This window comes from Equus asinus, chromosome 13, assembly GCF_041296235.1.
Source record: "Equus asinus isolate D_3611 breed Donkey chromosome 13, EquAss-T2T_v2, whole genome shotgun sequence".
NCBI lineage: Eukaryota > Metazoa > Chordata > Mammalia > Perissodactyla > Equidae > Equus > Equus asinus.
In genome coordinates this window covers 14,806,090-14,818,564 of record NC_091802.1, presented here as the reverse complement: position 1 = coordinate 14,818,564, position 12,475 = coordinate 14,806,090, and the positions used below count along the sequence as shown (strand labels likewise).

The window sequence follows — 12,475 nt, the reverse complement described above, 5'->3', positions numbered from 1 at the left end:
CTAATGAGAGTTCACTTCTAAGTCTCACCTGAGTATCTCCTGCTCTCTCTCCCTCACCCCTCCCTCAGTCAGGCACACAGCCCCAGGCCACCTTATTCCTCAGGGCATTTTTTCTGGGCAGGGGCGAGGCCTGGGGTTGGGAAGCATTTACAGGGCCCCCACACCAGCTCCAGGCCCCCCACGCTGCCCTCTGCCTGCCTCGTCTGATCTCCCAAGTTCTCCTTTCTCTACCTTTCCACCTGGTCTCCCCTTCTGCTCTCTGACCCAGAATCCACACTGTGGTGCTCATTATGCTGTTTCCCAAACACTCCTGATTCTCCCCACCTTGTGGGCACACAGTAGGCCTGCACTTCCTGGCCCGCCCGAGTCTCAGAAAGAAGGACAGGTGTCAGTTTCAGGCTGGAGCGCTGAGCTGCTGGTGGGAGACTCAAGGGCGCGTCCAGCAGAACCTTCTGTGATGACGGGAGTGTCCCCATGCTGCCGGATACAGCAGCCACTCACCATATGTAGCTACTGAGCACTGGGAATGTGGCTAATGTGACCGAGTAGCTAAATTTTAAATAACTTTCATTCGTTTAAATTTAAATTTAAATAGCCACACGAGGCTAGCGGCTGCGTCCTGGACAGCGCAGGTCGGGAGCTCTTTGTCCCTCTGCTACGGCCACCAGCAACCTGGGAGATGGCATCTGCTCTGTGAACCTGGGTCACAGAGTGCAGGGGATACAGAGCCCTCGGACCACCCGCCGCTGACAGACATGGGTGTGGTGGGAGCAAGAAATGACCTCTGTTGTCCGAAGTCATTGAGATCTGAGGGTGTTACTGTAGCATCACCCAGCCGATCCTGACTGGTACCCACTCCTCCCCAGACCTGGCCTCTACCTCCCCTTTCTCCCCCACCCACTGCCTCTGGGGAGGCTCAGCCAGCCCTGAGGTCACAGCGGATGCGCTGCCCATCCCTGCCCATGCACTACACACGCGCATGCTTCTAGTCCTGCCTGAGCAGCCAGCTCGCTGTGAGGTCCTGAGCCTCATTTGGAAGATGGGGTACCCACCCCCACCCGGAAGGGCTGCTGTGAGAATTATCATTGTCATTATTATTATTAATAAGAGCCACATGTATGGAGCACCTACTTTGCACCAAGCAGTGCGCCAGGCCCTGCCTACGTTATCTCCAGAGATAAAGGGGAGGGCATTGTGGGCCGAGCTTGCGAGAAGGCGCTCTACAGGTAGACCAGTCACAGCAGAATTATTAGTGTTGAGCGTGCCAGAGGCCATGCTAACTCCTCGCGTGCATTACTCTCTTGTGATTCTCAAACAACTGAGCACAGGAGGATACAATTATTCTTCCCATTTTACAGAGTAGACAACTGACGCACAGAGAGGTTGAGCAGCTAGCTCAAGGTCCCACAGCGGGGAAGCGGCAGGGAAGGGTTTTGAGCTCAGGCCATCTGGCTCTCGACCCCCTGCTCAGGACCTCCTGCGCTGACTCCTAAGCTGTCCTGGCTTCCCATCCCGGTCCTCCTGCCTTCCCTAGCCAAGGTGTTACCTGAACAAACTTGGTGTCCCACGTCCTGATTGTTGGACGGGATGCCCTCACCCCATCCACCGGCCGGCCCCTCTCTTGGGACCCCAGAGCCACCAGCCAAAGTCATCCCTGTCCAGAGGCTCTGCTGTCCTTAGAGCGGGCATTTTGGGGGTTACTGGGTCCTGCCTGCTCAGGCCTGGTTTGCTTCAGACTCCAGTCCTGCCAAGACTCTGGACAACCTAATTCTCCCCTCACATGACTGAGTCCCAGGGCCACGGAGGGGGCCCAGGGCTGGGAGAGCCCCACTTCCCAGCCATCCCTGGAGGATGCTGGCTCCCACTTGCTATCCCCAGGCTGCATGTGGGGGTGGTGACCAGTTCCCCTTAAAATGGTGGCATTGGGCCCTCAGCACTGCCAGATGCCCCATTTGTAAAACGGGGACAATAACCGGGCCCTGCCCACCTCCTGGTGCCATCCACCGGGCAGCACAGGCAAAGTAACTCCTGCAGGTAACAGGAGGTGCTGCTCCCTCCCAGATCCTGGCTGGGCTAGCCCAGGGCATGCAGACCCCCACTCTTCTTCTGGAATGGTGGACCCCTGGGCCTCTCACATGGTGGCCTCTCCCAGCTGACCCCTGCCCACAGATGCCCGATGTGGGGCTGGCCTGGGAGGTAGCCTGTGCATCCTGGGGCCACAGGGGATGTGATCAGAGAAGCTTCATGACTTAGAGCAAGGATCTGGTCCAGGGGGCTTGAGTTCAAATCCTGCTCTAGGTCTTGGTGCTTCTGTGGCTACAGACAAGTCACTCAATCCCCTCTGTGCCTCAGTTTCCCCATCTGCAAAATGGGGATAATAAGAATAACTATTTCATAAGGTTGCTATGAAGATTAAATGACGTGCTGTGCATAAAGCGCTTAGAACACGCCTGGCACACGGGGGTGCTCAATAAACACCGGCTGTAACAATAGTTTTGAGAACGTAAGTCCATGACGGTGGGATTTGGTAAGTGCAGTGTCCTCGGCACTTGGAACAGTGCCCGGCACATGGTAGACAGATGCTCAATAAAGACTTGTGAAGGAGTGAATGGCCTGTCCCCGCCCCGCTCAGGGACCTTCGGTGGCTCTCCTCAGCCTGCAGAATAAAGACCAACCTTAGCACGGCCTTCAAGGCCTTCCTGGATCTGCCCAAACCTGCCCTTCCAGAATCACTCCTACATCTTAGACATATGTCCGTCCGTCTGCCAGCCAAGTGAGACGCCTCAGGATGGCCACTACCTCCCCTGGTTTTGCTAAAGCTTTTTCTCCTCCAAGATTTTGCTTGGGCCCTTCCTTCTGTGCAGCGTACCCTTCCCACTTTCCTCATCTAAAGGCCAGCCTTCCCGGAAGGCTTCCCAGAAAGCCCCCTGGCCCCCATCACACTGCCCTTCTCTTCCGAGTCAGCAGTACTGGGGCTGCCCCCACCTGCCTGGAGCACCTCCAGGGTGGGGAAGGGCTGAGTCATCCCTGGCTCCACACAGGACTGTTTACTCAGTTGCCCCAGGGTTCAGGCCAGGGCCCTGGGCCCACAGCCCGGAGCCCAAGCAGGGAGTCCAGAGAAGGGGGTGCAGGGCCAGGGCTGCCCCCAGGCTCCACGGCCCACCTGCTCCTCTAACCCCCTCTGGACTCCTTCCTTCTCACTATGCTGGAAGCTGGTATTTCGGCTTGTAAATGTTGCTTCCAGCAGAGGCAGGCAAGTGCTTGCCAAGGTCTTCCTCAAAGGTAAATTTACAAAGCTATTAAATCATCACTTGCAGATTCAGGGAGAGGCCCCAGCTGCACAGACCCCGCCCAGCCCACCTGGCCCTGCCTGGGTCTCCAGGGTCCATCCAGAGTGGACGGCCTGGCCTCGCTCTGCAGGGGGCCTTGGGAAGCAGGGGCCGATGGTCTACCCGGCTGATCGGGCACCAGAAAACCCCGGCAAAAGGTTTGCTCAGCATGTGTGTGCCTGGCCGCGCCGCGGGCAGACCTGACCCCGCCACAGGGAGCTCCTGGTACAAGGGGTGAGGGGGTTCTGCAGGAGCAGGCCTGATGCTGGGAGGGGGTGCTAAGGCTGCCCAACAAGGGCGAGAAAACTAGGGTGAAGCCTCGAAGACCCAGAGCTTCTGAAACTCTGCAGGCAAACCACACCCCCTCAGATCGAAGAGTCATTTCACACCCACAAGGCCCTTGGGGGATCTCTGGGTCCCATCTCTGCTCCACTGAGGAGGGCCCCCAGCTGCCCCAGGCCACCCAGCGAATTGGGCCATTCAGCTCTCACCCCCTCCTCCTGCCTTGCCTTGCTGCTCTTGGCCTGGTTTCCGTGGGACACACAGTGGGTTTCCACCGGCCACTGGGGGCCTGGGCCTAGGACAGGAGATCAGGCCACAGCCGAGACTCCACCAGCAGGAATCTAAATGCAGACTGTCCCTCCCACCTGGCAGCCCTGGGGCCTTTGCACCCACTGCACAGATGGGCAGCTTGAGGCCCAGGAAGGCAGGCTCCACCTCCCCTGAACAGACCATCCCCGGAGACCTCCTGGGACCTCCCCTGACCCCCACATCACGGGGCTCTCCAGGGGCCTTTAGGTGTTGGCCCACTTGGCAGGACATACCCAACCTAGTCCTGCCCCGTGCCTGGGCTCATGTCCAGCAAAAGCGATGGGCAGCCCCTTCACAGACGCACGGAAATCAAATGGCTCCTAAACATATGCAAAAATGCCCAACCTGACTTGTAAACAGAGAAATGCAAGGTAAAACTACGAGAGGACAATTTCTTATCAGGTTGGCACAGATGAAAATGACTGATAACGCACCGTGCTGGACAGGCGGTGGGGAAACTGGCGGGTCCGTTGGTGCAACTTTATGGAGAACAAGTCAGCAACAGCTGTCAATATTTAAAATACACACACCCTTGACCCAGCAATTCCACTTCTAGGAATTTATCCTTTGGTGATTTTCACAAGTGTGGGGACAAGGATATGCCTTGTAACCCGTGTGTGACAGCAACTCAAGCACCCATCAAAAGCCGGGGTGAAGAAATGCTGGAACAGCTGCATGGTGAAACCCTGCGTAGCCACTAGGAAGCCCAAGGATGCTCCACATGGCACCGTCTCCAAGAGCGATTGTCACGAGGAAAGCAGGGGCAAAACGGCATCGCAATCCTCTCCTTTCAGGTAAAAAAGGTCATAGATCCCAGATACAGATGTGTATGTGCCTAGAGTATTTTGGGAAGGAGACAGAAGATGCTGGGGACACTGGGAGTGGGGGGTTGGGGACAGGACTGGGGAGACTCTGCTGTACACCTTTGTATCTTCTAAATGTTGTACTGTGTGCACATTTTTATTCAAAAGATAAACTAAAAGGATGCAGAAAGCCCCCCGAGGAAGCGGAGTCCTGGGCCCCTCTGGGAGCTGCAGAGAAAGGCGGGCTCTGGAGAGGCGCTCAGCACCCTGTGGGGCCCGAGGAGGACACACCTACCCCAGGGGTTTTGTGTGTCTGGGGGCTTCAGGCTGGCTTACTCCTGAAGGTACTGCTGAGGTCCCCTCCCCCAGCTGAGGAGGGAAGAGGACGAGAAGGCGGCCCTTCCTCTCTCTGCCGTCAGAATTTGCAAACTTCAGGACTTAAGCAAATGACTTCCTTGTGGTTTCCAGCACTAACGCTAACGACCTTGCAGGTGTGTAGACTCCTGGGGTGGGGATGGCACTAGTCCCTGGGGTGTTCCCTCCACCTGCAGGTCCTGCCCACCCCACCCCCCAGCTTCTGCCGGGGACCACAGCCCAGCCTCTTCTACTACACTCACAAACAACCCTAGGACAGGCATCCTAGGGTAGCTTCACTTCAGAGGAAGAAACCGAGGCACAGAGAGGCAAAGTGGCTTATCCATGATCACACAGCTATGATGGGGCAGAGCTAGTGTTCAAAACCCCGTCTGCTCCACTCCAGAAGCTGCAGGAGACCCATACCTCCTCCTCAGGCGGGGCTGGGCGGGGCGAGCACGAGGCAGGAAGGGCAGCCGCCTCCCCTCTCCTCACCTGACGACTTCCAGAGCCCTGGAATGCTTCCTAAGGAAGACGCTGATCTTGACGTGAGGGAAGAGCCCTCGTGGGCCCACGGGGACTGGGGGCAGAGCTGGACTAGCTCCTGCCCAGCTGACCCCAACTCCCAGCACAGGCACCAACACCGGGGCCCGGGTCCTGCAGAACCTGGGACCCCCTTGTTCAGACAGGGAAAGAGAGGCCCGGGGAGGGGCGGGCACCCAGGACCAGCTCCGCCGCTTACTGTGTGACCTTGGGCAAGCTGTCTAACCTCCTGGTGCCTCAGCTACCTCCCCTGTAAAATGGGGGTGACAACAGTTGTTTTCATAGAGTTGTTTTGGGGAAGAAGGGAGATAAGAGATGAAAAGTGCTAAGAACAGTGCCTGGCACATGGTGAGCGCTCCATGAATGTGAGCTTTTATTAGGACTGCTGTCAAAGCACAGAGGAACTGGGCAAGCCCATCAGCAGCCCCCCAACTTTCTTACCACCCTCGCCCACACACATCCCCCTCTCTGTGGACCTACACACCACACCAACGTCCTTATCCATCACTTCGCACAGATGCTCAGTGGCCAGGGAACCCAAAATCCCCTCACCCAGACAAAACAACATGGGGGAGAACTGGGGACTCCTTCCTTCCCACCAGCCCCTCCTCTGCTGGACTGATGAAGACATGGAGGCCAGAAAGCACAGGGGTGTTGGCCACGGTCACACAAGACAGAGTCTGTGTGATTCTGGAGGCAGAACCAAGGGCTGGGTCTCCAGCTTCCCTGGGGAATCAGGACTCCCAGGCTGGAGGCCACAGCAGCACAGAGGGGCTGCAGAAGCCCAGACCTGCTGCCCTGACCCCCACCCACACCCCAGGGCTGGGGGACAGGCCCTGCCGCCCTGCTCTCCTGCAGCAACGACACCCTCCCTGCCAAGTCACTAACAGGGGATATTCAATAATATTTATCTCCCAGTTCCTCCCACAGCTCAACTAAATATAGCAACTAATTTTTTTAAAAAAGGATTTCTGCTCCAGAAAGATAATATTTATATAAGAGGTGGTGGTCATAAACCAATGCAAACCCGAAGCTCCCTTTCTGACAGCTCTTTCGTAATTTTCAAGCCAGCCCTGAGCAGTGACGCTCAGGCCAGAGCATCTTCCCCCAGCTGGCTGGGAACCCCGAAGGGTGAGGCCCCAAGTCCTGAAGGGATGCAGGTCCAGGGCGCACGTGAGGGCTGGAGCGGACATTTCTTTCTGGACCCCTAATACTCTGCCCAGTGCCCTGGGGGTGGACGCAGGGGGTGGCAAGTCCTGCCCGGAAGCCACTTGGGGAGGGGATCCCTACATCTTCCGCCCTCAGGGGGCCTTCAGATGGGCCAGGGCCACATCTGGACAGTACCCGGCACTTGCTGTGCCTTTTGGCAGATGGAGGATCCCGGACTCCTTCGAAGATGAGGAAGAAATGATCCCTCTCCCACCCAAACAGCAACAGCGTGAAGCCTCCCTCCCTGCCCAGAGATGGGCAGGCACTGCTCCAGGTCACCCAGGAGGGAAAGGCGTCCCCAGGCAACTCCCTGAGTGAGGCCTTGAATCTGCCACCCCCAGGAAGGTGGGTCTCCCGCCTCAGCAGTTCAAAGCCCCCACCGACTCCCGCCAGCCACATCCGCCCCAGGCTGCAGAAAGAGGAAGACCTGGGTGTGGGGGTGGGGGTGGGGGTACCAGGGCGGCCAGCTGCAAGCTGCACCTTCTGGGAGTTTTCTTGAGCCCTTCGGGAGACCCTCGGGGCCAGCTGGGAGGCCGGGCCTCAGAGTCCCTGGCTGGTCCCTCGCCAGCCATCTCAGTGTGTGCACTTGCACGACGATGCGGGCGGGTTGCAGGGCGGCGCGGGGACCCAGCGCTGACCGCCGATGGGGTGGGCTAAGCTTGCAGGACTGGATGGCAACGGGGTGGAGGTGGGAAGCCCGGAAGGACCGCACAGGTCCCTGGGCCTGGAGGAAGGAGAGCGGGGAGAGGGAGCCAGGCGTCCGGTCTCCGAACCCGGAACCCGCCCCCGCCCCCGCCCCCCGCGAAGGTGGCCGCGCGCGCGGCCGCGCCGGGTGCCCCAAGAGCATATGCAGAGGTTTCCGGAGCCCTCGCTTCCTGCCCGCCCGCGGGGGCCGAGAGCTGGGAGGAGGGAGGACCGCTCTGCGGCCGCGGCGCAGGAGGGGAAACTGAGACTGCGGCGCGCGGTCCCCGCTTCCCCGGTCCGGCCCGGCCCGCGCTCTCACCGTTGGGGCCATAGCGCTCCCGCGCGCCGGTCACCTGCTCCGGGCTCAGGCCGCCCTCGGCCGTCACCGAGAAGCGGCGCAGCACGTCGGCGGCGGGGAGCAGGTGCGCCGCCTCCATGCCGCCCGCCCGGCCGTCTGCGCCGTCGAGGCCGCCTCTCCGCGGGGCTACTGCGCGGGACGCGGGGCGCTCGGGCGCGGGCGGGCGCCGCGCGAGGCCATGTCCGCGCTGGGCCTTCCCCGACGGCAGTGGCGGCGGCAACCGAGACCCGCGCCAGGATGCTGCGCCCCGGGCTCCCTCCCCGGGGCGGGGCGGCGCGGGGCCCGCCCCCGCACTCACACCCCTTCCGGCCGCCCTCGGAGACCGCCGCCCCGCCCCCGCAGTGCCCCGGGGCGCTGAGCCGGGCCGCCCGCCCATTCTGCAGAAGGAGGAACTGAGGCCGTCTGCGCGAGCGCGCCGAGCCTGGGGGCGCCGAGGACGTGGGCCTGGAAGGGCCTCGGTCCCCGTCCGCCGGGCTCGGGGCGCCCCCGAGGGCGGAGACCCGGGCAGGGCTGCGGAGCGCGGGGCTCGGAGCCGCCTTCTTTGAGCCCTCCTGGGTCCTGGGAGGTTGCAAAACGGAGGTGTCCATAGAAGGGCTTCCTATTCCCCAACTCGGATTCTGCAGAGTGTGACCCCGGGTCAAGAGGGAACTCAAAGCTTGAGAATAAATGTCTCCTCCTCCGGAGATTACTTGACGCTTTCTTCTTTTGGTGTTTGTGCTTTTTTATTCTTTTCCAAACGTCCAGCCATGAGCGGTTATTCCTCATGGCAACCAGAGTGCTAACAATGAACCAGTTTATGAGACAGTAAACCAGTCTATTACCTTAGACTCACACCCGCACCCCAGCAGGAAATGGGACTGCAGGGCGGGGGTGGGGCTCCCCAGAGAGGCGTCAGGGTTGGGTGGAGGCCTCTGGCCAGGGTCCCCGGGGAGAGTGGCCCAGGCCCAGGGAGGGGGAGGGAAAGAGGAACCCCAACTCCAGCGCTCCCCGAGTTCCAGCCACGCCAGGGGTGCCAGGAGCAGGGGCCGCAGGTCAGGGGAGCAAGCTGTGGGAAAGCGGACGCCCGGGGCCTGGCCAAGAGAACAAACTGCTCGGCTCCCCCTCCAGCTCACAGACCTAGCCAGGCACCCCACTCGCCATCTTATCCCCCACCAAATTGGCCTCTGATGTCCAGAGCTTCAGTCTCTGGGATCCTCCTTGGCTGCACGGGATCGTAGGTGGCAGGATGGAGCCCCTCAGCGAGCTGTCCAAACCTGGAACCCTACATGCCTCTGCAGCCAGAAGGCCTTCCTAGATCCTGCACTGCACGCCCCCCCCCCCACACCTCCCCAGCCTCCAGCCTGGCCCCTGGCTGCTGACCCCCCGCCACACCATGAGTCCCCCGGCTCCTGATCTCCCAGGACAGGGCTGTGGCCCTCCTCTTCTGTCTCCCCTTGGTTGGGGCTCCTTGAGCATAGAGACAGTGAGGATTGGCTGTGAGGACCGGCTGGTCTGGCGCTTCGCTGCTTTTGAGGGCTCGTCCAGGCTGACTCCCAGGCCTCGGCTGGGCTCAAGCCTGCTGCTGTGGAGGGAGGGGAATGCTGCTTTGCTGTCTGTGGCTCCTTCCAGCCTGACATTTTAGATCTCAAGTCCAATGTCCCTGGTATTTCCACCCTGTCCCTTTCTTCCCCTACTACTACAGTCCACAAAGACAGCCCCACCTGTTTCCCTAAGTTGCCAGAAAAAATGTTAGCCAAGGCTAGGTGGGGACAGAGCCCCATAGCTCCCCACTAGAGACCTCTCCCCCAGAGACGTGAAGCCCTAGGCATTCAAGCATCTGGGAACCCCTACTCCCCTGGTCCACACACACATCCTGGGGTCTGACTCACCTTTGCCAGCCCCAGGGACCTTAAGCCTAAATCTCTCCCATTCCACCCCGCCCTCGGCTGTCAGTTGGTGTTTGCTAGAAGGTAGGGCCAGAAGGCCTCCCTGTTTGCTCTGGCAGCCTGGCCTGTGTTCCTTTTCTCTGGCCCACCCCACCCCACCCTGCCTCCAAACCACCCCAGGCAGGGCAGACAGCTGCCAGCAACTGTGGCCTCCACCTGGCAGGCTCACACACCTGTCAGCGTGCCCACCTGCTCGGTTGCCCCCATGACGACTTCCGGGCATCCCTCCGGGATCCTACAGAATGCTCCATGGTCTAGCTACCTGTCTAGTTGCTTGTGTGCCCCGTATTGTGCCCTCTGTCTGCACCTGGGCAAGCAGCTCTGGCCAGGGGGACATGGTCACAGGGATGCTGTCCAGAGGGCGGGTCTATCCTCGTCACCTACTGGCCACCATGTGCTGAGAGCTCCAGGCCTGGCACCCGGTCCCAGCTCTTTCTAACTCCTGCCAAGACAGATGGTGGCAGAGCTTACCACCTCTCTGGCAGGGGGCGTGCCTACCCACCTCACCTGAGGGGGCCAGGCTGGAGCATCGGGGAAAGGTAGGTCATCCCTGGAAGGATTTGGACACATGAAGAAGAGGGTGTTGCAGGCAGAAAAAACGGCCTGAGTGGAAGGTGTGCCAGGAACAGTGATGCAATCCCTTAGAGTGGATGGATCATAAAGAGCATGAGCTCAAGGATCAGGAGGGTAGATGAGAGAGGCAAAGCTAGGACACTGAGAACCTTAACTGCCCATATAATGGCTTAGACTTTGTACTGAAGGATTTTTAGGCAATGAAGAAATGGGGTCAGATTTGCCTTCTAGAAAAGCTTCCCCCTGGAAGCTGTGTGGGGAAGGAATCAAAGAGGAGAGCAGAGGCTGAATTGTCCTGAAGAAAAATGAGGAGGTGTGGCCCAGGGCAGAGTGGGGCTGCGGTGGACAGGGCCTGTGAGGGGTCGCATTCAGGGGTGAGGGAAAGTGCGGATCACAGTGAACTCCCAGTTTTTGACTTCAGTAGCTGGGCCAGGGAGGGGTTCAGCCTGAGGAGGGTGAGGTGTCAAGGAGTGCATTCTGGGGCCAAGTGGAGAGCGAGGGGGCTGGGAGGTCACCATGGGGAGGTGACTAAGGCTATTGTGTGTTTGAGGCTGCAGAGGGAAACCTGAGAGGCAGCCCCCAAACGCTGAGTGGCCGGAGAGGGCCCTGGCCCAGGAGTCGCTCTGCCATCGCAGACGAGCTGAGCCAAGCACACTCTCTGCTGAGAGTTTAAGCGCTGAGCCAGAGTCTGTGTCCGGAGGGCCGTGGGCGCTGGACCAGAGTTCACAGCATCTGGGGTACAGCAGTGGGAGTGCAGCAGGGGGACCCAAATCCCCACGAAGCAAGAAACAGACAAGACACCGTGTGGTGTCAGAGAGACAGAGAGGGAGAGAGGCGTAGACAGAGCTTGCCTGAGGGTGCCAGGCTCCTCAGAGCTTCTCCTGTCCTCCTGCCCTTGGCTCTCAGGTCCCAGTGGACACAGTTCTGGACCATTCCATAGACCTGCCTTTATTTGTTACAGTTTGAGCAATTTCCCATCTTTTGCACCCAAAGGGCTGTGACTAGAAAGAGTCAGATGGGCCCAGCTTTGAACTGAGCTCTGCCGCTCACAAGCTGTGTGGCCTTGGGCCAGGCACTTCACCCTTCTGAGCCTCACCTTGCTCCTCTATAATTATCCGTCAGGGCAAGCCAACTGCTGTAACAAGGTCACCCCCAAAGGTGTACGGACTTAAGCATCATAGAAGTTTATTTCTCAGTTACGTGGAGTCTGAAGCAGGTGTTCTGCTTGGTGGAGTGGTGATCCTGAGACCCAGGCTCCCTCTGTTTTGTGGCTCTGCCATCTTCAACAGGGTTCTAAGCTCACCACACTCCTCCGCATCAAGCCAGGGGAAGGAGAAAGAGCATGGAGGGTGGTGATGGGTGTATGAGCCAGTCCAGGAGGTCAGACCCTCATTTCCCCTCAAACTCCATTGGTTAGAATTCAATCACATGGCCACATCTAACTGCAAGGGATGCTGGGAAATGTAGCCTAGCTGTGCTCAGAAAGAAGAGGAAACAGGTTTGGTGAACAAGTGGTCTTAGCCATATATGGAGATAATAACAGTCTGCTTCCTGGGTTGATGAAGTGGGTTGCACAGCCAGCATCCATCCTCCTTGCTTGGTTTTCTTTATAAGAATCTTCCGGGCTCCTCTCTCAATCCTTGTAGTCCCTGTAGAACTGATGCCATCTCCTAGATCCAGGGGGGCGCCTATGACTCTTTCCCAGCCCATGAGGGGCCTACATCTCCCTGGCCATAGAGATTGATTGGTTCAGCATGAGTGTGTGACCAGAAGTCAGCCAAACAGAGCCATCGACTTGGACTTTTGTTAGAATATTGGGAGAAATATTCTTTTTCTTTTGAGGTATATTAGCCCTGAGCTAACATCTGCCGCCAATTCTCCTCTTTTTTTGCTGAGGAAGACTGGCCCTGAGCTAACATCCATGCCCATCGTCCTCTACTTTATATGTGGGATGCCTACCACAGCATGGCTTGATAAACAGTGCATATGTCTGCACCCCGGGTTCGAACCAGCGAACCCCAGGCCACTGAAGCAGAACGTGCGAACTTAACCGCTGCGCCACCGGGCTGGCCCCTGGGGAAAATATTCCTATCTTATCCCTAAAGT

General features: G+C 58.9%; 1 protein-coding gene across 5 annotated transcripts in view; it reads right to left on the bottom strand.

Annotated features, from left to right (window-relative positions):
* The window catches only part of ATP2A3 (ATPase sarcoplasmic/endoplasmic reticulum Ca2+ transporting 3), a 34,504-nt gene extending 26,366 nt beyond the window's left edge, over positions 1-8,138 (bottom strand). For 3 of the 5 annotated variants that reach the window (XM_014832602.3, XM_014832603.3, XM_070482555.1), the window contains exon 1: positions 7,833-8,128. In XM_014832602.3, coding sequence (XP_014688088.2) covers positions 7,833-7,950 — 118 coding nt within the window. In that variant the 5' untranslated portion in view covers positions 7,951-8,128. Of the gene's footprint in view, positions 1-7,832 lie in introns of all 5 variants that reach the window. The other 2 variants (XM_014832604.3, XM_014832605.3) reach the window with 1 other exon arrangement.
* Positions 8,139-12,475: the final 4,337 nt, after the last annotated feature.